Raw genomic sequence first — 20,393 nt, 5'->3', positions numbered from 1 at the left:
TGGTTCTAGTGTCATGCCATTTGTTGGTGTTTATGATTTGTAGTTTTTTACATTGCTCAGACCTAATTGTCTTTGCATTGTTATAAGTTTAAATCATTAAATGTATATCACACTGTCACAATTATATGCACGTTAACTCTCGTTGTTGTTAGGTTTCTCGAAAAACTTTTTTTTAACAATTTAATAAATACATAAAAATTACCTCTTATAATCTTTTTAAAAATAGAGAAAAAGTAGATCATATAAAGTAGAATCTAGAGAAAAACAAAAGTTAAGAATTCAAACAATTAATTTTCTAGCGACTTAATTTAGAAACTACTACAACGATTATATTTACCACACAGTTTTACCAACATTTATTGTATTTTTTAAACTTTTGAATTGGTTTGATGGTCCTTCCTCCTCATATTTTTTGCTAATGGCTCTATTTAAACTTAATATAAGTCTGCAAAGTGTGTTTTAGATGATAATGGAATTTGAAAAATTAACAAATTTCTTAAATAATATATAAGTATGTGATATTTTCTACTAACTTTTGAGTGTGAATTAAATTTAAATTCATATTAATATAATATTAAAATAAAATTTTAATTTACCGATACTGAGGTATAAATTACAACGCAACAGTAGAAATTGATAAGTTTCTTCGGTAATATATAAGTGTATATGGCAAATCCCTACTCTTAAGTTAGTTGTTGGATATGAGTTAGATCTACATTAATTAGTAGTATTAGAATTGATGAAATTTTTATGTATGTTAACCGACTTAGATTTAAAATTTTGGTTTACTCCTTCAAAACAAGAAGAGAAAAGTTGGCTCCTTTGTTATTACCACTTACCAGCCTCAAACTGTGGTTAATTATCCTAATTAAACTCTTACTAGAAGTCAACAAACTCGAGCCACCTCGTTTCCGGTTCGACCCGAAAAGATTAAATAATAGTCAAACATGAATTTTCGCACTCATATGCGTTGGAGAATCCGCATGTTTGTTTACTCATGTCTCTGCTTCAAACAGCCTATAAAAATACCAACTAGGAAGTAAAATAATACTTTCGATTCAAACACATTTGATTATTATTTTTTCCCAACGAGGAGTTGGTGTGGGTATTAAAATATCGTTATAGACGTTTTGGCCTTTGTAATGATGACAACAAATAAACTATTGCGCGAATCCTGCGTATGCACGTTTAGTATATCTTTCCCGTGATATTTTTTCACGTTTCGATAAAATTTTCAATTATAAAAATAAAACTAACATAGTTAGTTCCCCTTCGTTGAATCAACGCATGGATTTTTGACAGCATTAATTAACTCTATAAGACAACTGGTTCAAGCGACTATGCATCCACACAACAATAACTCATTTAAGAAAAATCTAAACTCAATTTTTTTTTTCTTTTATAACCTTGGGTGATACATTCGTCTCTATCAACAAGATATTTTGTTCGGGAGAAAAGATGCCCATTAATGATCAGAAAGGTTCGACTTGGTTCGTTGTTCCGGCTGTGCTGGCCGTCTTGTCCATTATCTCGTATCGGACCATAATTATGGCGGGAGATGTAGAGGGGGCGAAAAATATATTGGGAGCGGCTAAGACCATTCCGGTTCCTGCTGTTGGACCAGAAAGCATTGAGTTTGACCCGCAAGGAGAAGGTCCTTATGCTGCCGTGGTGGACGGGCGTATTCTCAAGTGGCGCGGCGATGATCTCGGCTGGGTTGAGTTTGCCTACACATCTCCTCACAGGTTTTTTTCTATCAAACAATGTTGTTTATTAGAACACACTGACACCTAATTTATCTTTAAAAAAAAAAACGACATTAGATGAGGAAATTAAGCTAGAGGTAAAAAAAAATATGATAGTAATAAGTTGAGGAGAGATGTAGTCTTTTCCGAAAAGTCGAATAAGTAAATTAACTAATAATTTATTTATAACCTTGTTGTATGAATTAAGAGGGAACTGCTCAACACAAAAAGTAGTGCCTAGTTGTGGAAGGCCATTGGGACTTACTTTTGAGAAGAAAACTGGAGATTTGTACATCTGTGATGGTTACTTGGGGCTCATGAAGGTTGGACCACAAGGAGGCCTCGCCGAGGTACTTGTTGATGAAGCCGAAGGTCGTAAAATTATGTTTGCCAACCAAGGGGATATGGACGAAGACGAAGATATCTTCTACTTTAATGATAGTAGTGACAAGTATCATTTCAGGTACTCTACTTATTATGGGCCTTTATACATATATTTAGGACTCGTATAAACTTCGAGATTTGTTTGCTTCCGCAAAAATTAGTGTTTGAAACAATTCAAACTTTCTGTGATTTTTTATTTGGATTGAATGTGTGAAGTTTATCCAAAAACTTAATTAATGTGATGTTGGTCTTTCAGGGACGTATTTTTGGAGGGTGTCAGACTTGAGCCGTCAGGAAGAGTGATCAGTTACAACAAGAAGACGAAAGAGGTCAAAGTTGTAATGGACAATCTTCGTTGTAACAACGGTTTGGCTCTAAACAAAGACCGGTCTTTCCTAATTACATGTGAGTCTGCCACGAGTCTTGTCCACAGATACTGGATCAAAGGTCCCAAAGCCGGGACTCGTGATATCTTTACGAAAGTCCCGGGTTACCCCGACAACATCCGGCTGACACCTACAGGAGACTTTTGGATTGGTATACACTGTAAAAAAAACCTAATCGGTCCATTTATTGAGAGGAATCCGTGGGTCGGGAAATTAGTTGAAAGGACAGTAAGTTTGAAGTATTTGATTGCTTTCCTTAACGGATTTAAGCCGCACGGGGTCGCAGTGAAAATATCAGGGGAGACAGGTGAGGTACTTGAGGTACTCGAAGACAAAGAAGGAAAGACGATGAAGTATGTAAGCGAGGCTTATGAGAGAGAAGATGGAAAGTTATGGTTTGGGTCCGTTTACTGGCCAGCCGTTTGGGTTCTTGATCGCAAATGAGTGATCATGTTGTATTTACCTTAAATGTTTTGAATATTAATAAACACTCGAATTAACTTAGTATTACACTACAAAATATTTATCTTTAAAATATAATAATTTATTATTACAAGGTTTAAAAATTCTGATCAAAATTAAAATATTCGATTATGATAAAACCATCATATAATACATACATGAATCATACGAAGCTTTTCTAAAACGTTGAAGACTTAAAATCGTTTCTTTGCTGTATTCTTCAATCATCAGACTTATAAACATAATGGCCAACATTTGTAAAGAACTCGGACCACCTAATTCACCCGGCACTGATATAAGCAAATAATGGAGCATAATTTTGATTTTATGGAGATTTGTTTCACCAAACGTATCGAATAGTTCTTTCACCCGGGACTTAAATATGTATAAGCAAACAATGGAGGATGGAGCATAATTTTGATTTCATCAAGATTTGTTTCACCACACATATCGAATAGGCGAATAAGTTAATCACTATCTTTAGATGTAAATAAATGGTCCTACAAATATATTGAAATAATCGGTGGAGCTTGTTGACTTGCACTCAGAGTTTAATTAGGATAATCTCAATTTGAGTCTGGTTATAATAAGGACCCAACTTTTCTCTTCGACTTTTTAAAGAGTAAACCAAGATTGAAATCGGTTATTTGTTGTTTAAAAAATAATAATATTATAATACAATGATTTGAAAAAGAAAAAAACCATGGTATTATTACTCAGGTCCTACCATTTATGAAAATGGTTTTACGCAAATGTGTGTTCGCTCATATTAGGAAAATGGTTTTAGCCAACAATAAGAAAGCCAAAGTAAACATCCGCTATGTTTAAATGTGTATCACATGTCAAAACTAAGTGTACGTTAACTCTGTCTTTGTTGTTTGTTGTGACGTCTACTTTTAAGTTCTAAAAGGTGTCTTTAGTGTTTGTTATTGTAAAGGTTTTATGATCTATCAAAGGCTCATCTTCACAGTTATAACGTAATCATATGGTGATAGGTGACATCGTATAAGGTGTCAAATGATCTGATCTAATCTAGAATGTCAGAGACATGTAGTTTACTGGTAAACTGTATTTAACTGGTTATATGTTTTTGACAAATATAATTTACCAATTTACATAAAAATATCTTATTACATCCACGTAAATATGTTTTATTTTGTTTTAAACACTTTTTTTGGTGTGAAAAGGCTAATTCAGATCTAGTGATTGATCAAAAAGATTATGTTTCTATATTCAACAAAAAAAAAAAAAGATTATGTTTCTAGATCAAATATGAAATTCGATTTTCAGAAAACGCTATCTTCCAACATATGGATGCAAAGTTTAAAAAATATTTTTACGTCTTCATCATCATAATTTATTGTGATTGTAGGTGCAGACAAATCCAACTTTCTAAAAGTTTCATTTTTATTGCATATAGTTAAATCTGTTTTATTTGATCAAAAAAAAAAAAAAATCAATTTTACAATATGAAAGGGTTCAAATTGTTGACTTGAGCTTGAAGAAAGCTTGAGCCTCAAACATAACTAATCCAACCGAGTTATGGAAAAGGAGAATAAAAGGAAGTTTAGGAGATATCTAAACTCGTATATTTTCCTATTTGGGTTAGGAAATTTTGTTAAGAATTTTTATATATAAAGCTTATGCAAAGGTGTTGCATAACCTAAGAGAGTTTGAGAGATTGTAAGAACTTGAGAGACTTTAGTTTTGAGGTATTTTCTAAGGCTAATAAAAAGAGTTATTCTTTATAAATCTTTGAGTTCTTAATCTTTCGTTTACAAGAATTGGTATTAGAGCCAAAAACAGAGTTCGTGAGAAAGAAATTATGAGTGAGATTGCCGTGATACCAGACCAGACTGCGTCACCAGAAAAACCACCAGGAGGAGGACCCTCTTCAATCCAATGTCCTATGCTTACAGCCACAAACTATACCGTGTAGTCTATGAAGATGAAAATTTGTCTCAAAGTGCACAAAATTTGGGATATCGTGGAAGTCGGGACAACGAATGATGAGAAGAACAACATGGCAACAACTTTATTATTTCAGTCTATACCCGAAGCACTTATTCTACAAGTGGGTGAGCTTGATACGGCGAAGAAGGTCTGGGAAGCAATCAAAGCCAAACACATGGGAGCATACAGGGTCAAAGAAGCAAGACTACAAACCCTTATGGCATATTTCAACCGCCTCCGGATGAAAGATTCTGAAACCATTGACACTTTTGCAGGGAAGTTGTCAAAGTCGGCTGCTTTAGGAGTTAACATAGAAGAATCGAAATTAGTTAAGAAGTTTCTTAAGAGCCTTCCTCGGACGAAGTTTATTCATATAGTGGCGTCTCTCGAGCAAGTATTAGATCTTAATACTATTACTTTTGAAGACATCATAGGTCGATTGAAAGCTTACGAAGAACGAATATTTGAGGAAACAGAGGAAGAAGCTCATACTAACCAAACTAAATTGATGTATTCCAACTACGAAGGCCAGAGTCGAGATTTCACTGGAAATTACAGAGGCAAAGGACGTGGAAACCGGTTCTATCCAAGAGGAAGAGGACGTGGAAGATACAATGGTGGAAGAGATCAGTCAAGAAACATTGACAAGACTGGTCATTATGCGTCAGACTGTCCCGATCGTCTACTCAACCTGCAGGAAGCTCTTGAAACTAATAATAATGATACACAAGATGCAGATGAACTCATGATGCATGAAGTTGTATATTTGAATAAGGAAAAGTACATACCAAGCAAGTATGAAACGAGGACTGGGGATGAGGATGTTTGGTATCTTGACAACGGAGCCTCTAATCATATGACGGGCGATCGGAGATATTTTGACAAAATTGATGACTCTGTTACAGGAAAAGTGCGGTTTGGCGATGACTCTCGCATCGACATAAAAGGGAAAGGATCGATCTCCTTTATAGACTTAAATGGTGAATCAAGAGTGATGACAAATGTTTATTTTATTCCCAATCTTAAGAGTAACATCGTCAGCTTAGGCCAAGCAACAAATTCTGGATGTGATATACGGATGAGAGGGGAACATTTGATAATGCGTGATTACAAAAGAAATCTTCTTGTTAAATCAGTAAGGTCGAGAAATCGTTTATACAAAGTACACATGGGAATCAATAACACCGCACGCTTACATCTGACGTCTATAAGCGGGTCAAGTAGGTGACACGCTAGACTGGGACACATAAATCTTGACACAATCAAGTCTATGTTTCAAAAGGAGCTTGTTCAATGAGTACCTCATGTTGTGTTTGAGAAGGAAATATGTAGCTCATGTCTACTAGGGAAGCAAACTAGGCATGTGTTCCCTCAAGCCGCAACATATCGAGCAACAAAGATATTTGAACTTGTGCACGGAGACCTTTGTGGTCCCATAACACCAAGTACACCAGCTGGAAACAAGTATATCTTTGTTCTTATTGATGATTGTTTGATACAGAGAGTTTTAAACCCTATTTTCCTACTGCAAGTGCACAGCAAAGAAGCAGTACTTAGGGGTCGAATCCCACGAAGACCAAGTTTTACTCTATGGTTCTATTGGTTCAATTTCAAGCTAAGACAATTCAAAGTTGGGTTTGGTTGGTAACAGTAACGCGATTAAAACGGTATAAAAGGCAATAAGCAAAACACTATATCAGGGGTAATTCTCGGGAATTTCAGAGATAGCAACTAAACAACTATTCAGGGCATAGATTAAGTACCAGTCTAGAACTCAAACATAAATATAAACTGATCCACTGTCGTGGTATCAATAACTCTATCTGATCGATTCTGTGCGGAAACGCGGAGCACGTGCTCAGACATCCGGAGCACATGCTCGGCGTTCCATAAACCCTAAACTGTCGTTTGAGCCCAGAATCGCAGACAAGCATTAAAGAACAGGAATGATAAGTTCACAAATCACCTACACATCAACTTTCGCAGGTCTAGGATAATTTGCCCACTAATGTCTTTTCTAGCAACCTATTACACTTTTGATGAATAGATAAACCTAGAATCATAGATTGGGTGATCAAATCAACCTAAGCATTAAGTCTAACAATAGTGAAGACAATCGATTATATAAAGCCCTATTTGTGTTCTGTTGCTAACCCATGAAACCCCTTTTGAAACCCCTAATCTAGCAAAGAAAACTACTCAGACATAGAGAAATGAATAGCCAACATAGATGAGAAATTCAATAGCATAAAAATATAAAAATCACAAGGGTTCAGAATCGCTTCTCTAACGTAGCCGCTCTTCCTCTCCCTCACAAAACGTCGCTCCCCCAAAAACCAAAAGAAAAAGGTCCCAAAAAATGTCTCCCCTAAAACCCTAGGTTAAATAGCATACAAGTAGAGAAAAATAAGGAAAGATTCCAAATTTAAATCTCCCTATAAAAAAACGATCTCAGCCCTCTTTCTCTCACAAAGGATCGCCTAAAATAAGGGGAATTAGGCAGGGAATCGGCGCCTAGATGCTTGCCACGTGTCGTCATGAAACCGTAGAGTTGGGAGCATGTGCTCGGAAATCGGGAGCATGTGCTCATGGGTCTAAAATCAGCTTTTCTGCTCCAATTCAACTCCTTTCTGCTCCGATTGCTCCTGCTGTTCCAATCCTTGCTTTTAGCTTCCTAGCCTCTTATTATAACCTGAAAAGGACTCAAACAACTTACAAAACTATCAAATAAACGGGGTCAAAGTGAGTCAAAACCGTAACATATCACTGTTCAAGGTATATGTGGACTGTTCTGCTAAGAGAGAAAAGTGATGCGTTTGTAAAGTTCAAAAACTTCAAGAAGTTAGTAGAACAAGAATCCGGAGTTAGCATTAAGACGTTCAAAACAGATAGAGGAGGTGAGTTTGTATCACATCAGTTCAACTTGTTCTGTGAAGAATTTGGTATACAACGCCATCTCACTGCTCCTTACACTCAACAACAAAATGGTGTGGTTGAGAGACGCAATAGGACTTTGTTAGAGATGACAAGGAGCATCATGAAGCAGATGCATTTGCCAAATTATTTATGGGGTGAAGCAGTAAGACATTCTACTTACATTCTCAATAGGGTGACTACAAGAGCTCTTAAAGATAGAACTCCGTATGAGATTCTTTGAAGCAAAAGGCCTCATATTGATCATCTCCGGATTTTTGGTTGCATCTGCTATGCCAAGGTAGAAAAACCGCATTTAAAGAAGTTAGATGACAAGTCACGGATGCTTGTTCATCTTGGAACTGAACCAGGGTCAAAGGCATTTCGTCTTCTTGAGCCACAATCGCGAAAAATAGTGGTTAGCAGAGATGTTGTATTTGATGAATCTAAAGGGTGGAACTGAAAGTATAACAACTCGCAACAAGAGAGTAATGGAAATTTTACAATTGCGTTTGGAATTTCTGGAAATCGTGGTATACGAGAAGATAAAGGAGATATCTCAGAGATAGAAACAAATGAGCTTGAATCTCCTCTCGATAGCGATGGAGCAGAGTCTGCAGGAGAATCTGCGATAGGAGAGTCTGTGAAAATTCGAGAGTTGGAGAATGAGGATGAGAATGAAGGAGACAATGAAGCAGAGCATGAAGATATCTTTGGACAACCAGAACCTGCTCTAAGAAGATCAACGAGGCAAGTTGTCAAACCAAAGTACCTAAATGATTATATCCTGTTTGCTGAAGAAGAAGGTGAAGCATTGTTGTTATACTTAAATAATTAGCCCAGAAACTTCGTTGAAGCAAAGGAGTCGAAGGATTGGAGACTTGCGTGCGAAGAGGAGATCAACTCTATTAAGAAAAATAGAACTTGGGATCTAGTTGATCTACCAATTGGAGCAAAGCCAATCGGTTTGAAGTGGGTCTTTAAACTCAAACGCAACTCTGGTGGTAATATTAACAAATACAAAGCTCGGTTTGTTGCTAAAGGCTCTGTGCAGCATTATGGGATAGACTTTGATGAAGTCTTTGCTCCTGTGGCTCGGTTAGAGACAATACGACTTCTCATTGATCTCGCATACTCGAACGGCTGGGAGATTCATCATCTGGATGTTAAGACGGCTCTCCTCCACTAAGAGTTAAAGGAAATCGTTTATGTCACACAACCAGAAGGCTTTGAAGAAGAGGGCAGAAAAGATAAAGTTTATAAGCTTAACAAAGCTCTTTACGGCTTGGTAGATAAAAGGTTGTTTTAATGGTGGAGCTATAGAGTGTTTAGGGGTTACCATTACTTCGAAAGAGATGCAGGATATCGCACAAAATGGTAAGGGAGAGTGGACTCATTGATGTCCACAACCTCTAATCACTCTCCTCTTCTTATCTTCTCAAACTCAGCATCTCTTTTCTCCTCAGGGTACAACGCATGCTCGGGGTGTGTAACACTAGCTCTGGTCCCTNAAATAGAACTTGGGATCTAGTTGATCTACCAATTGGAGCAAAGCCAATCGGTTTGAAGTGGGTCTTTAAACTCAAACGCAACTCTAGTGGTAGTATTAACAAATACAAAGCTCGGTTTGTTGCTAAAGGCTATGTGCAGCGTTATGGGATAGGCTTTGATGAAGTCTTTGCTCCTGTGGCTCGGTTAGAGACAATACGACTTCTCATTGATCTCGCATACCCGAACGGCTGGGAGATTTATCATCTGGATGTTAAGACGGCTCTCCTCCACTAAGAGCTAAAGGAAATCGTTTATGTCACACAACCAGAAGGCTTTGAAGAAGAGGGCAGAAAAGATAAAGTTTATAAGCTTAACAAAGCTCTTTACGGATTGAGACAAGCTCCTAGAGCATGGAATAACAAGGTGAATAAAATTTTGGTAGACTTACAGTTTGAGAAGTGTTCGAAAGAACCATCAATTTACAGAAGAAAGGAACATGAACAACTTTTAGTTGTCGTTGTCTATGTCGACGATCTGTTAGTAATGGGAACAAGCTTATGCAACATTGATGAATTCAAGAAAGAAATGTCTTCTAAGTTTGAAATGAGTTATCTCGAGAAGTTGACATACTATTTGGGAATTGAGGTGCTGCAGTACGATTGAGGAATCATATTAAGTCAGAGACGTTACGCTTTGAAGATCCTTGAAGAGGCCGGAATGAAAAGTTGTAATTCGGTTCAGACGCCAATGGAGGCTGGAATACAATTGTCTAAAGCTGAAGAAGAAACCGAGATAGATGCTACGATGTTTAGAAAGAATGTGGGATGTTTTCGGTACTTACTCCACACAAGGCCAGACTTGTCATATGCTGTTGGAGTCTTGAGCCGATACATGCAGAGTCCAAGACATTATCATGGAGTGGCTATGAAACAGTGTCTAAGATATCTACAGGGAACAAAAAATCTTGGTTTGGTGTTTAAGCGATCAATATCGAAAGTACCAAGACTAATAGGGTATAGTGACAACAGTTATAACACAAATCCTGACGATGGGAGAAGCACAGCATGACATGTTTTCTATCTTAACGGAAGCCCAATTACGTGGTGTTCACAAAAACAAGATATGATGGCTATGTCTTCATGTGAAGCTAAATTTATGGCCGGAGCAGAGGCTGCAAAACAAGCTTTGTGGCTTAAAGACTTGCTTGGTGAAGTCACTGGTCTTCCGTGTCAGAAGGTAATCCTACATATCGACAATCAGTGTTCTATTGCACTTACAAAGAATTCGGTCTTCCATGGACGAAGCAAACACATACACACTCGCTATCATTTCATTAGAGAGTGTGTCGAAAAAGAATATATAATGGTGGAGCATGTTCCATGAGAGGAACAAAGGGCAGACATCCTAACTAAGGCACTAGGAAAGATCAAACACAAGGAGATGAGAGATCTCATTGGAGTTCAAAATTTGGAGAAAACTGATTTCAAGTTTAAGGGAGAAAATGTTGACTTAAGCTTGAAGAAAGCTTGAGGCTCAAGCATAACTAATCAAACCGAATTATGGAAAAGGAGAATAAAAGGAAGTTTAGGAGATATCTAAACTCGTATATTTTCTTATTTGGATTAGGAAGTTTTGTTAAGAGTTTTTATATATAAAGGTTATGCAAAGATGTTGCATAACCTAAAAGAGTTTGAGTGATTGTAAGAATTTGAGAGGCTTTAGTTTTGAAGTATTTTCTAAGATTAATAAAGAAAATTTTTTTTTATAAATTTTTGAATTCTTAATCTTTCGTTTACAAGACAAATATGCTATGATAAAGTTTAACATAGAAAATTAAACACGTTTGCCTCGCCATAGTAGTTAAATCTGCCGTGTAACAAAAAAAAAAGTAATACTCGCGGTTCTGTGTGAAGTGTGAACACATCAGTGACATATAATATGGCCGAAAATAAAGTCGAGTTAAATGTCATACGGAGTTTAACTTCAAATTAATTTTATTAGTCGACAATAATTAGTCGGCAACGAGTTCATTTAATTCAAATATATATTCCTACTAGTATATAAACTTCTGCTTTGGTAACCGAAAAAATAGGTTATATCTTCAACTTTGGTCGGGTCCGGGAAGACAGTTGAATTTTCGCACTAATAATTGCGTTAGAGAATTCGCTTTTTACTCATGTTGGCTCTTTTTTAACTTGTCAGTCATGTTTTTTCTGATGAGAAGTTGGTCTAAATAAATATCATAAATCACCTATTTTCCTTATTAAAAAAAAGCATATCGTTAATTGTAATGATAATCATAAAAAATACTGCAAAACGTATGTACCTGCGTAACATCTGTTTTTTTTTCTTTAATTGGTTTTGCGTGCGCGAAACATCTTCCCGTCATTTTCGTGTACTCGCAATTCCGATAATTTCAATTAATAAACTGACCTTGCCACCTTCGTTGACGCATGGTTTGTTCTTCCCACCGCATGTACTCTTTATTAGACAAGTGGCGCTTAAAACGAAATGGTGAGACGTGTATACCTACGAATCCCCCAAACATTAAGAAAAATATAAACTCACATTTTTTTGGATTTTATATAATTACTTCACCTGTATTTGAGCTACAAAATTTATTTAAGTTTTAGTTACATACTATTTTGATCCGGGGAAAAAATGCCGCTTAATCAAAAAGTTCCGACTTGGTTCGTTGTTCCGGCTGTGCTGGCCGTCTTGTCCATAATCTTGTATCGGATCACAATTGTGCCGGGAGATATAGAGGGCGCCAAAAATATATTGGCAGTGGCTAAGACCATTCCAACTCCTGTTGTTGGACCTGAGAGCATTGAGTTTGACCCACAAGGAGAAGGTCCCTATGCTGCCATGGTGGACGGCCGTATCCTCAAGTGGCGCGGCGATGATCTCGGCTGGGTTGAGTTTGCATACACATCTCCTCACAGGTTTTTTTAAAATTTTTTTTTTTAGTATATGTATATACCAAATAAGTAAAAAGAAAGAGAATAAGAAAGTACCAAATTAGTTGAGGAAATTTTACCCAAGATGTCTCGGCTTCCACTCGTGTGTTGTGTCTAAACTCTCTATTTTAAGCACACACCAAAAATCTAGTTATATGGATCAGCTTTAGTTTTATCTATAATAGATCACTAACTAGATCTAAACTCGGTGAATCAGCTTGAGTTTTATAACTAGATTTTAAGGTTTCTGATCAAAATATATTTGTGCAAAAATTCCTTGGATCTGTTTGAATATTTTATAGTTTATATATTTCTTTCTTTTTTACCATACTTTCATAATAGTAACTTAGAAAAATAATTCAATCCCTTTTATCTTAGGAGTATTTTGGAAACTCGATCAAACTCATAAGGCTACACATTTGTGTCAACCTGTCAGCCTAGTCTTAGCTAGCGGCTTGGTAACCGGTCACCTGACAAAAATATATATTTTCATTACTTAGGCTTCTCTGAAAAATCATATAACCCTATAACTAATATACTTTTAATATAACCTTTCTTGTATGAAGAGGGAACTGTTCAAGATATGACGTGGTGCCTACTTGTGGAAGGCCATTGGGACTTACTTTTGAGAAGAAAACGGGAGATTTGTACATCTGCGATGGTTACTTGGGGCTCATGAAGGTTGGACCACAGGGAGGCCTGGCCGAGTTACTTGTTGATGAAGCCGAAGGTCGTAAAATTATGTTTGCTAACCAAGGGGATATGGACGAAGAGGAAGATGTCTTCTACTTCAATGATAGTAGTGACAAGTATCATTTCAGGTATTGTACTTATTATGCTTTATACATATATTTAGGATCCGAGAGCATTTACGAAAAAGACTCATAAACTTCGAGATTTCTTTGCTTCCGCAAAAATTAGCGTTTGAAACAATTCAATCTTCATGTAATTTTTTTGGATTGAATGAAAGTTTATTCCAAAACTTTATGTGATGTTTGTCTGTCAGGGACGTATTTTTGGAGGGTGTCAGTGGCGACCCATCGGGAAGAGTGATCAGATACAATAAAAAGACGAAAGAGGCCAAAGTTGTAATGGACAATCTTCGTTGTAACAACGGTTTGGCTCTAAACAAAGACCGGTCTTTCCTAATTACATGTGAGTCTGCCACGAGTCTTGTCCACAGATACTGGATCAAAGGTCCCAAAGCCGGAACTCGTGATATCTTTACGAAAGTCCCGGGTTATCCCGACAACATCCGTTTGACATCAACGGGAGACTTTTGGATTGGTATACATTGCAAAAAGAACTTAATAGGGAAACTGATTCTGAGATATAAATGGCTTGGAAAATTGGTTGAAAAGACAGTAAGTTTGAAGTACGTGATTGGTTTTATCAACGGATTTAAGCCGCATGGGGTTGCCGTGAAAATATCCGGAGAGACGGGAGAAGTTCTTGAGGTACTTGAAGACAGAGAAGGAAAGACAATGAAGTATGTAAGCGAGGCTTATGAGAGGGATGATGGAAAGTTATGGTTTGGGTCTGTTTACTGGCCAGCCATTTGGGTTCTTGATCGCAAATGAGTGATCATGTTGTATTTTACTTGTGAGTTTTGAATTTTAATAAATGTGTACATATTTTAAATCAACACTTTTTAAGGGAGAAAAAAAATTTGGATAATTCTTTTTAAGAAATTTTTGAATATTTGGTATTATTAATTAAGGAGAATTTTTGAGAAATACTTTTTTTGATGTATTTTTTTTAAAAATATTTTTTTTATATCTATTTTTTTCAAAAATATTTTTTTTTAAATATAAAAAATTATAAAATTTTATATGATTTATAAGGTACCTCTAAATAATAACTAATACTTCAAAATTCGATCTAATTATTTATAAATTTCTAAAAAAATTAAAAGGTTTTTACAATGTATTTTAAAGGTTTATAAAGTTTTTAAAAGATTTTTAAACAGTTTTTAAAAAAAAAATAAAATATATTTTTGTTGTATTTATAAAATATATAAAAAATTTATACAGATAAAAGTAATTTGTATATATATTAATAAGTTTATACATAAATTTAAAAAAAATCGAATTTTTAATGGTTTTTTTTGGTAAAATTTAAAGAAGGGAGTATTTTTGAAAGATGATATTAAAATTCCTCCTTAATTAACACGTGGTAATAATAATGATTCGGCGGTTTCAACCAACCTTGAACAAACCTTGGTCCCAAACGAATTGAAAGTTTCAAAACTAAAATGGTACTGTAGTCCCACCCGCTTTCTATAGTTACACTACGGCTCTTGCTCTTTCATTATTCGACAACTGGCATTTCAAGGACAAATTGTAATCCTTCTACTATACACGTGTATTCTCTTCATTCACTCAGCTAACTCTCTATACTCTCCCGTGAGACATATTTAGTTGTATATATAGTTATCTCTATAGAGGTTTCAGCTAACAAATTAAAACTATTTGAGTTGCACAAGTCTTTGAGTGTGAGAAAAATGCCAGTTAACCAGAAGATTCCAAGCTGGATCGCCGTTCCGGCTGTTTTGGCCGTCTTGGCCGTTATTACGTATCAGATACTCCTTGCGCCAGATCATATAGAAGGCTCCAAAAATATACTGTCAACGGCTAAGACCATTCCTCTCCCTATTGATGCACCGGAGAGCATGAACTGGGATCCAAAAGGAGAAGGCCCTTATGTAGCCCTCACCGATGGTAGTATTCTTAAGTGGCGTGGCCATGATCTCGGCTGGGTTGAGTTCGCCTACACATCTCCTCTCAGGTTTTCTTTTATGATGATATCTAGCTATAAGACTTTATATATTGAAGACAATAAGCAAATAACCCCGTTGTTAAAACCCCAAAACAAAAACCTTTTGTTCTGTTCTGTTTAGTTTTTATTTTTTAAAAATAAATTTTGTCTTAGTTTCTACAGTATATATATTCGGAGAAAAATTCAGATATTAATGAACTAATTTAGCCGTTTGGCTCTGTTGTGTGAACCAGCTGAACTTTTTATGAAAATATCATTTTAGTAAAAACTTAAACAAATTTCTACTTAAAACTATTATAAATTATTAAATGTCGAAGAAAAAAACTTAATTGTTAAATACATTAATAGAAATATGATGCAAAGACATTATTATAACTTCTTTAACATTTATTAACTTTTTCTATGGTGACTTCTCATATATTATCCTTGTTATATGAAGAGGGAATTGTTCAAAGCACGAAGTAGTACCTTCTTGTGGAAGGCCATTGGGACTTACTTTTGAGAAGAAAACGGGAGATTTGTATATCTGCGATGGTTACTTCGGGCTCATGAAGGTTGGACCAGAGGGGGGCTTGGCCGAGTTAGTTGTTGGGGAAGCCGAAGGTCGTAAAGTTATATTTGCCAACCAAGGGGATCTCGACGAAGAGGAAGATGTATTCTACTTCAATGATAGTAGCGACAAGTATCATTTCAGGTATTTACTAATTAGGCTTTTACCTAATTTAGACTATATATATATATATATATATATTTACTGAAGGTCACGTTTTTTAAGAAATGACTTTGTAAATCTTTACGTTATTTATGTCGACTAGAGAGGTATTCTTCGTAACTATCAGTGGCGAACGGTCTGGAAGAGTGATTAGATACGACAAGAAGACAAAAGAAGCTAAAGTCATCATGGACAATTTCCGGTGTAACAACGGTTTGGCTCTAAACAAAGATCGGTCTTTTCTAATTGTTTGTGATTCCGCCACGGGCCTTGTCCATAGGTATTGGATCAAAGGTTCTAAAGCTGGGACCCGAGATATCTTTTCACAGGTTCCTGGTTATCCCGACAACATCCGTCTGACACCAACGGGTGATTTTTGGCTCGGCATACATTGTAAGAAGAACTTGATAGGGAAATTGATGGTGAATTATAAGTGGATAGGGAAGTTTTTTGAAAAGACGGCGAGTTTGGACTTTCTGGTTGGGTTGATTAACGGATTTAGGCCGCATGGAATCGCCGTGAAAATCTCTGGGGAGACAGGGGAGATCCTTGAGATTCTTGAGGATAGAAAAGGGAAGACGATGAAGTATGTAAGTGAGGCTTATGAGAGAGATGATGGAAAAATATGGTTCGGGTCCGTTTTCCAACCTGCAGTATGGGTTCTTGACCGCAAATGAATGTTTTATATATTACGTATTATGGGGTTTTTACTTAAGCAACCGTACCAATAATGTGCATCTTTGTGTTTTTTAAACAAAAACATGTTTTATTTATGAGTGAATTTGTCAGTATGTATAGTTTAAATAAATCTTAAGACCGTATTATTCTAACCCATATGAGTATGATCCAACGGTGGGAAATCCCCTTTCCGATGCAATCTTTATATATTTAAGCATGATCGTTTTAGTTAAAAAAAAATTGCAAAGACGAGAACAAATTAATTCATATTCTCTATTGTAATAATATGCTTACATTTTGTTGAATTCCTCAAATGTTCATCCACTAAAAACCATTAATTAAACATTGTAGTTGAAATGTCTCTCCGGCCTGCTGCATCAAGACTTTATAGTGACTATTTAGACTTTTGTTTCCCTTGTTTTTTATCTTCGTTATATATAAATATATATATATATATAGTATGCATGTATTAACCACATTTCTAATCTCCTCCAATCTCCTCATTCTACTAAATATTAAAGTTCCACGAGAGTCAATACTGAACACCTTGTTGTGTTGTCGGTATTGATTTCACGCACGCAGGCGACTTTTGTGGTCGGAAAATAAATAAAAAATCACTTCTTTATAAAAAAAAAATGAAAAGAAGAAAGTCGATTTGAAAAGCAACTTCTTTGCATTCAATCTGATTTTGTGACCAAATATTTAACTCACATTCTGTACTATGAGAAAAGAAAACAAGGGTCCTACGAAGAACTCATCGTAAAACAATGGGCATATATCCTATATGGTTTTCACTTTCGTAAAAATTCACTAGGAAACCGCCAAAATTAATTTATAGCGGACTAAAACACAACCAAAACACGCCAGTGGGTCAATGTTGTATCCTTTTGAGAGGATTAGCTAGAGTTTTGTTCTATTGAAGAAGGTAAATAATTAAAATAAATCTAGTGAAATTATTGTTGTCAGAATCTTTTTAATATATTTCGAAGTAGTATATATGGCCTCACAAAAGAGAAGAAAGAGAAATGCATTAACCCAAAAGATTCAAATTTCTAGTTATTGTAAGTTTTAGAACTGAAAAATACATTAACCAAAAGCAAATATTACGCGTGTGTGTACTTTCAACAAGATCAGAGGTTTACTATCAAACGTGTAAACATTTGAGTATTAAATGTAAATCTCTTATCATGAAACAAATTTATAGAAGCCTCTCAGAGTTTTAAATTGATATAAATAATCATTTAAATATGATATACATTAAATGAAACCTAAAAATTAAGTTAGTGTAATTTTTTTAACTGTCTTGTACATTTTTCATATACGTCTTTCTGTATAAAGTTAAGTATAATAATTAGTTGGTGTACCTGTCTCATACTTTTTCCAAATTATCATTACAAATTTTTTGAAAAAGAAGATTCGAGATCATGACAAATATATTCTCTTACGAGTTCAATTATTTTTCTTCGTACAACTTGTGAGTCAATTAGCATTTAAAAAATTTAAGTTCCAGCTTCCCAAATCTTTTGTCGTTGTTGATATTTTTTTAAAGCTTTTTATAATTTTGACTGGTACGTGGCACGTTGAGCTGAGCGATGACATTGATATATTAAGTTTTTAACGTGTGTAACGTGTGTTTATGTCCGAAATCACTTTTTTTAAAAAGACTCACCTTCCACATCTTTAATCTATTTATAGAGTCTTCGTAGTTTCAGTATCATCATATTCCACACACACACAGAAAGATGCCGATTAACAGGAGAGTTCTGACCCCAGTCGCCGCCGCTCCGGTTATTTTAGCCGTCCTTTGCTATTTCTTCTGGGCATCAATCATCCAGTCGGACAACATAAAGGGCTCGAAACATGTTCTCCAAGATGCTAAGACCATTCCTCTTCCCGCCTATGGACCAGAGAGCTTAGAGTTCGATCTGAAAGGTGAAGGCCCTTACGTCAGCGTCACCGACGGTCGTATCCTCCAATGGCGAGGTGAAGAACTCGGCTGGGTCGAGTTTGCACATACTTCCCCTCACAGGTTCAATCGTAACCCCAAAAAAACCAAACTGCCCTTCCTCTGTTTTTGTTTTTGTTTTTTAATATGGTTTATATAACGTTGTTCCCAGTTAACTGGATTTACTTTTTTTGGTGAATGAAGAGATAACTGTTCGATGCATGAGGTGGTACCAAGTTGTGGGAGACCATTGGGACTTAGCTTCGATAGGAAAACAGGAGATTTGTACATATGCGATGGTTACTTCGGGCTCATGAAGGTCGGACCAGAGGGAGGCTTGGCCGAGTTACTTCTTGATGAAGTTGATGAAAATAAAATTATGTTTGCCAACCAAGGGGACATAGACGAAGAGGAAGATGTTATCTATTTCACTGATAGCAGCGATACATACCACTTCGGGTAAATTTTATTACACTCGCCAGCTTTAACACATGAATATATATTTGTTGGTTAGAAGAAAATAAATATAACTTGACCTAAACATAGTTAGAGACTTTTATTATGTTCAAAAGATCACCAATTTGATTTCGTATGAGTACAACTTGTAAATTTGGTATGATTGTTTTGTTGGATATATAGGGAAGTATTCTACGTGTCTATGTGCGGGAGGAAGGAGGGAAGAGTAATTAAATACAATATGAAGACGAAAGAGGCCAAAGTTATTGCGGACAATCTTCTGTTACCAAATGGTCTAGCTCTAAGCAAAGACGGATCGTTTGTAGTCACATGCGAGAGCAGTTTGAACTCTTGCCGTAGGATATGGGTCAAAGGTCCCAAATCAGGGACAAACGAGATTTTCGCGACTCTCCCGGGGGGGCCAGACAACATCCGGCGTACGCCAACGGGAGATTTCTGGGTCGCAATACATAGCAAAGACAGTTTGTTCAGTCGTTTGTGTCAGTTCCACCCTTGGATCGGGAGGTTTTTCATGAAGGTAATGAAGATGGAGACCGCGATTCATCTAACCAACGGAGGAAAACCTCATGGAGTTGTCGTGAAACTCTCTGGAGAGACGGGGGAGATTCTTGAGATTCTTGAGGACAGTGAAGGGAGCGCGGTGAAGTATGCTAGTGAGGCTTATGAGACTAAAGATGGAAAGTTATGGATCGGGTCTGTATTTTGGCCGGCCGTTTGGGTTCTTGATACATCTGTTTATGATTCCAAATGAGTTAAACAAATCATCACTTAGTTGTGTGATTTGTTTATCAACAAAACGCATCTTGTTTTATACCTTCTTGTTGTTTGAGTTATTTCTGATGAGAACTTGGATTCTGCAAAATTTTGTTTCATTTGATCTTGGTCTCTTCTTCTTCTTGCCTTTCTTCATTTCATTTTTCTCTGGTGCTAAACAATTCTTGATCGATATATTATCTGCGTTCATGGTATCAGAGAAAAGCCGAGCGCCTGAGCCGTGGGAGAATCATCATCTTCTCAACGAAAGGGATGACGATGCTAATGACTAATAATGACAAAAAGATAAAAGTTAGAAACAATAGATAAATTAAGAAACAAAAAAAATGTCTGACTATTTTATCTTTTCCATAAGACGTGCGTTGATTGAATGAACTCTAATTTAATATATTTTGTGCCAATATAGTAAGTATTAGTGAATAGTAATAGTAACAAATAATCATATAATACCACCGCAAAAGAACATATGTGTACGTGTACTGGAATGATTTTTTCCTTTAGGATTCTTGTCGCTAAAAGATGCCCGAGTGATGTGATGAGGGAGATCCACCAACCAATTCTCAACTGGATTTTCTTTAGATTATTTTTTCTCAAAATATTATGATAAGAAATTAATAACTTATGTGAATTATAGAATACTGAGTAAGTACGTGTAGATCAAGATATGCTACTTTGCTATACAGGGTTTCTACTTAATTACATATAAAATAAGAGCGAGAGAATACATATTTTTTT

The 20,393-nt window shown here is 36.0% G+C and overlaps 4 protein-coding genes across 5 annotated transcripts; all 4 read left to right on the top strand.

Annotated features, from left to right (window-relative positions):
- LOC104791993 (protein STRICTOSIDINE SYNTHASE-LIKE 9-like) lies at positions 1,324 to 13,908 on the top strand. 2 transcript variants are annotated; one of them, XM_019246855.1, is made up of 4 exons: positions 1,324 to 1,745; positions 1,954 to 2,208; positions 2,386 to 2,974; positions 13,890 to 13,908. In XM_019246855.1, exons 1-3 carry the CDS (start codon positions 1,459 to 1,461, stop codon positions 2,957 to 2,959), a joined length of 1,116 nt encoding a protein of 371 aa, XP_019102400.1. In that variant the 5' UTR covers positions 1,324 to 1,458; the 3' UTR covers positions 2,960 to 2,974; positions 13,890 to 13,908. The 2 variants fall into 2 exon arrangements, with proteins under 2 accessions (XP_019102400.1, XP_010516307.1); XM_010518005.2 differs by lacking the exon at positions 13,890 to 13,908 and having other exon boundaries at positions 2,386 to 3,025.
- Positions 11,903 to 13,971, top strand: LOC104791992 (protein STRICTOSIDINE SYNTHASE-LIKE 9). Its single transcript, XM_010518004.2, has 3 exons — positions 11,903 to 12,279; positions 12,861 to 13,115; positions 13,301 to 13,971. The coding sequence occupies exons 1-3, from the start codon at positions 11,996 to 11,998 to the stop codon at positions 13,872 to 13,874; spliced, it is 1,113 nt and encodes a 370-aa protein (XP_010516306.1). The 5' UTR covers positions 11,903 to 11,995; the 3' UTR covers positions 13,875 to 13,971.
- Positions 14,735 to 16,616, top strand: LOC104791991 (protein STRICTOSIDINE SYNTHASE-LIKE 9-like). The gene is made up of 3 exons (XM_010518003.2): positions 14,735 to 15,081; positions 15,512 to 15,766; positions 15,888 to 16,616. Exons 1-3 carry the CDS (start codon positions 14,798 to 14,800, stop codon positions 16,459 to 16,461), a joined length of 1,113 nt encoding a protein of 370 aa, XP_010516305.1. The 5' UTR covers positions 14,735 to 14,797; the 3' UTR covers positions 16,462 to 16,616.
- Positions 18,140 to 19,779, top strand: LOC104791990 (protein STRICTOSIDINE SYNTHASE-LIKE 8). The gene is made up of 3 exons (XM_010518002.2): positions 18,140 to 18,491; positions 18,612 to 18,866; positions 19,047 to 19,779. The coding sequence occupies exons 1-3, from the start codon at positions 18,205 to 18,207 to the stop codon at positions 19,633 to 19,635; spliced, it is 1,131 nt and encodes a 376-aa protein (XP_010516304.1). The 5' UTR covers positions 18,140 to 18,204; the 3' UTR covers positions 19,636 to 19,779.

The sequence above is a fragment of the Camelina sativa genome, chromosome 6, assembly GCF_000633955.1.
Source record: "Camelina sativa cultivar DH55 chromosome 6, Cs, whole genome shotgun sequence".
NCBI classification, from domain to species: domain Eukaryota; kingdom Viridiplantae; phylum Streptophyta; class Magnoliopsida; order Brassicales; family Brassicaceae; genus Camelina; species Camelina sativa.
The sequence above is the reverse complement of the archived record's forward strand: the minus strand, read 5'-3'. Positions and strand labels throughout refer to the sequence as shown.

Coding starts and splice junctions, on each gene's coding strand:
- LOC104791993 (XM_019246855.1), top strand. CDS start 1,459: ATGCCCATTAATGATCAGAAAGGTTCGACTTGGTTCGTTGTTCCGGCT. Junction 1,746..1,953: donor GCCTACACATCTCCTCACAG/GTTTTTTTCTAT, acceptor GTATGAATTAAG/AGGGAACTGCTCAACACAAA. Junction 2,209..2,385: donor AGTGACAAGTATCATTTCAG/GTACTCTACTTA, acceptor TTGGTCTTTCAG/GGACGTATTTTTGGAGGGTG.
- LOC104791992 (XM_010518004.2), top strand. CDS start 11,996: ATGCCGCTTAATCAAAAAGTTCCGACTTGGTTCGTTGTTCCGGCTGTG. Junction 12,280..12,860: donor GCATACACATCTCCTCACAG/GTTTTTTTAAAA, acceptor TCTTGTATGAAG/AGGGAACTGTTCAAGATATG. Junction 13,116..13,300: donor AGTGACAAGTATCATTTCAG/GTATTGTACTTA, acceptor TTTGTCTGTCAG/GGACGTATTTTTGGAGGGTG.
- LOC104791991 (XM_010518003.2), top strand. CDS start 14,798: ATGCCAGTTAACCAGAAGATTCCAAGCTGGATCGCCGTTCCGGCTGTT. Junction 15,082..15,511: donor GCCTACACATCTCCTCTCAG/GTTTTCTTTTAT, acceptor TGTTATATGAAG/AGGGAATTGTTCAAAGCACG. Junction 15,767..15,887: donor AGCGACAAGTATCATTTCAG/GTATTTACTAAT, acceptor TATGTCGACTAG/AGAGGTATTCTTCGTAACTA.
- LOC104791990 (XM_010518002.2), top strand. CDS start 18,205: ATGCCGATTAACAGGAGAGTTCTGACCCCAGTCGCCGCCGCTCCGGTT. Junction 18,492..18,611: donor GCACATACTTCCCCTCACAG/GTTCAATCGTAA, acceptor TGGTGAATGAAG/AGATAACTGTTCGATGCATG. Junction 18,867..19,046: donor AGCGATACATACCACTTCGG/GTAAATTTTATT, acceptor TTGGATATATAG/GGAAGTATTCTACGTGTCTA.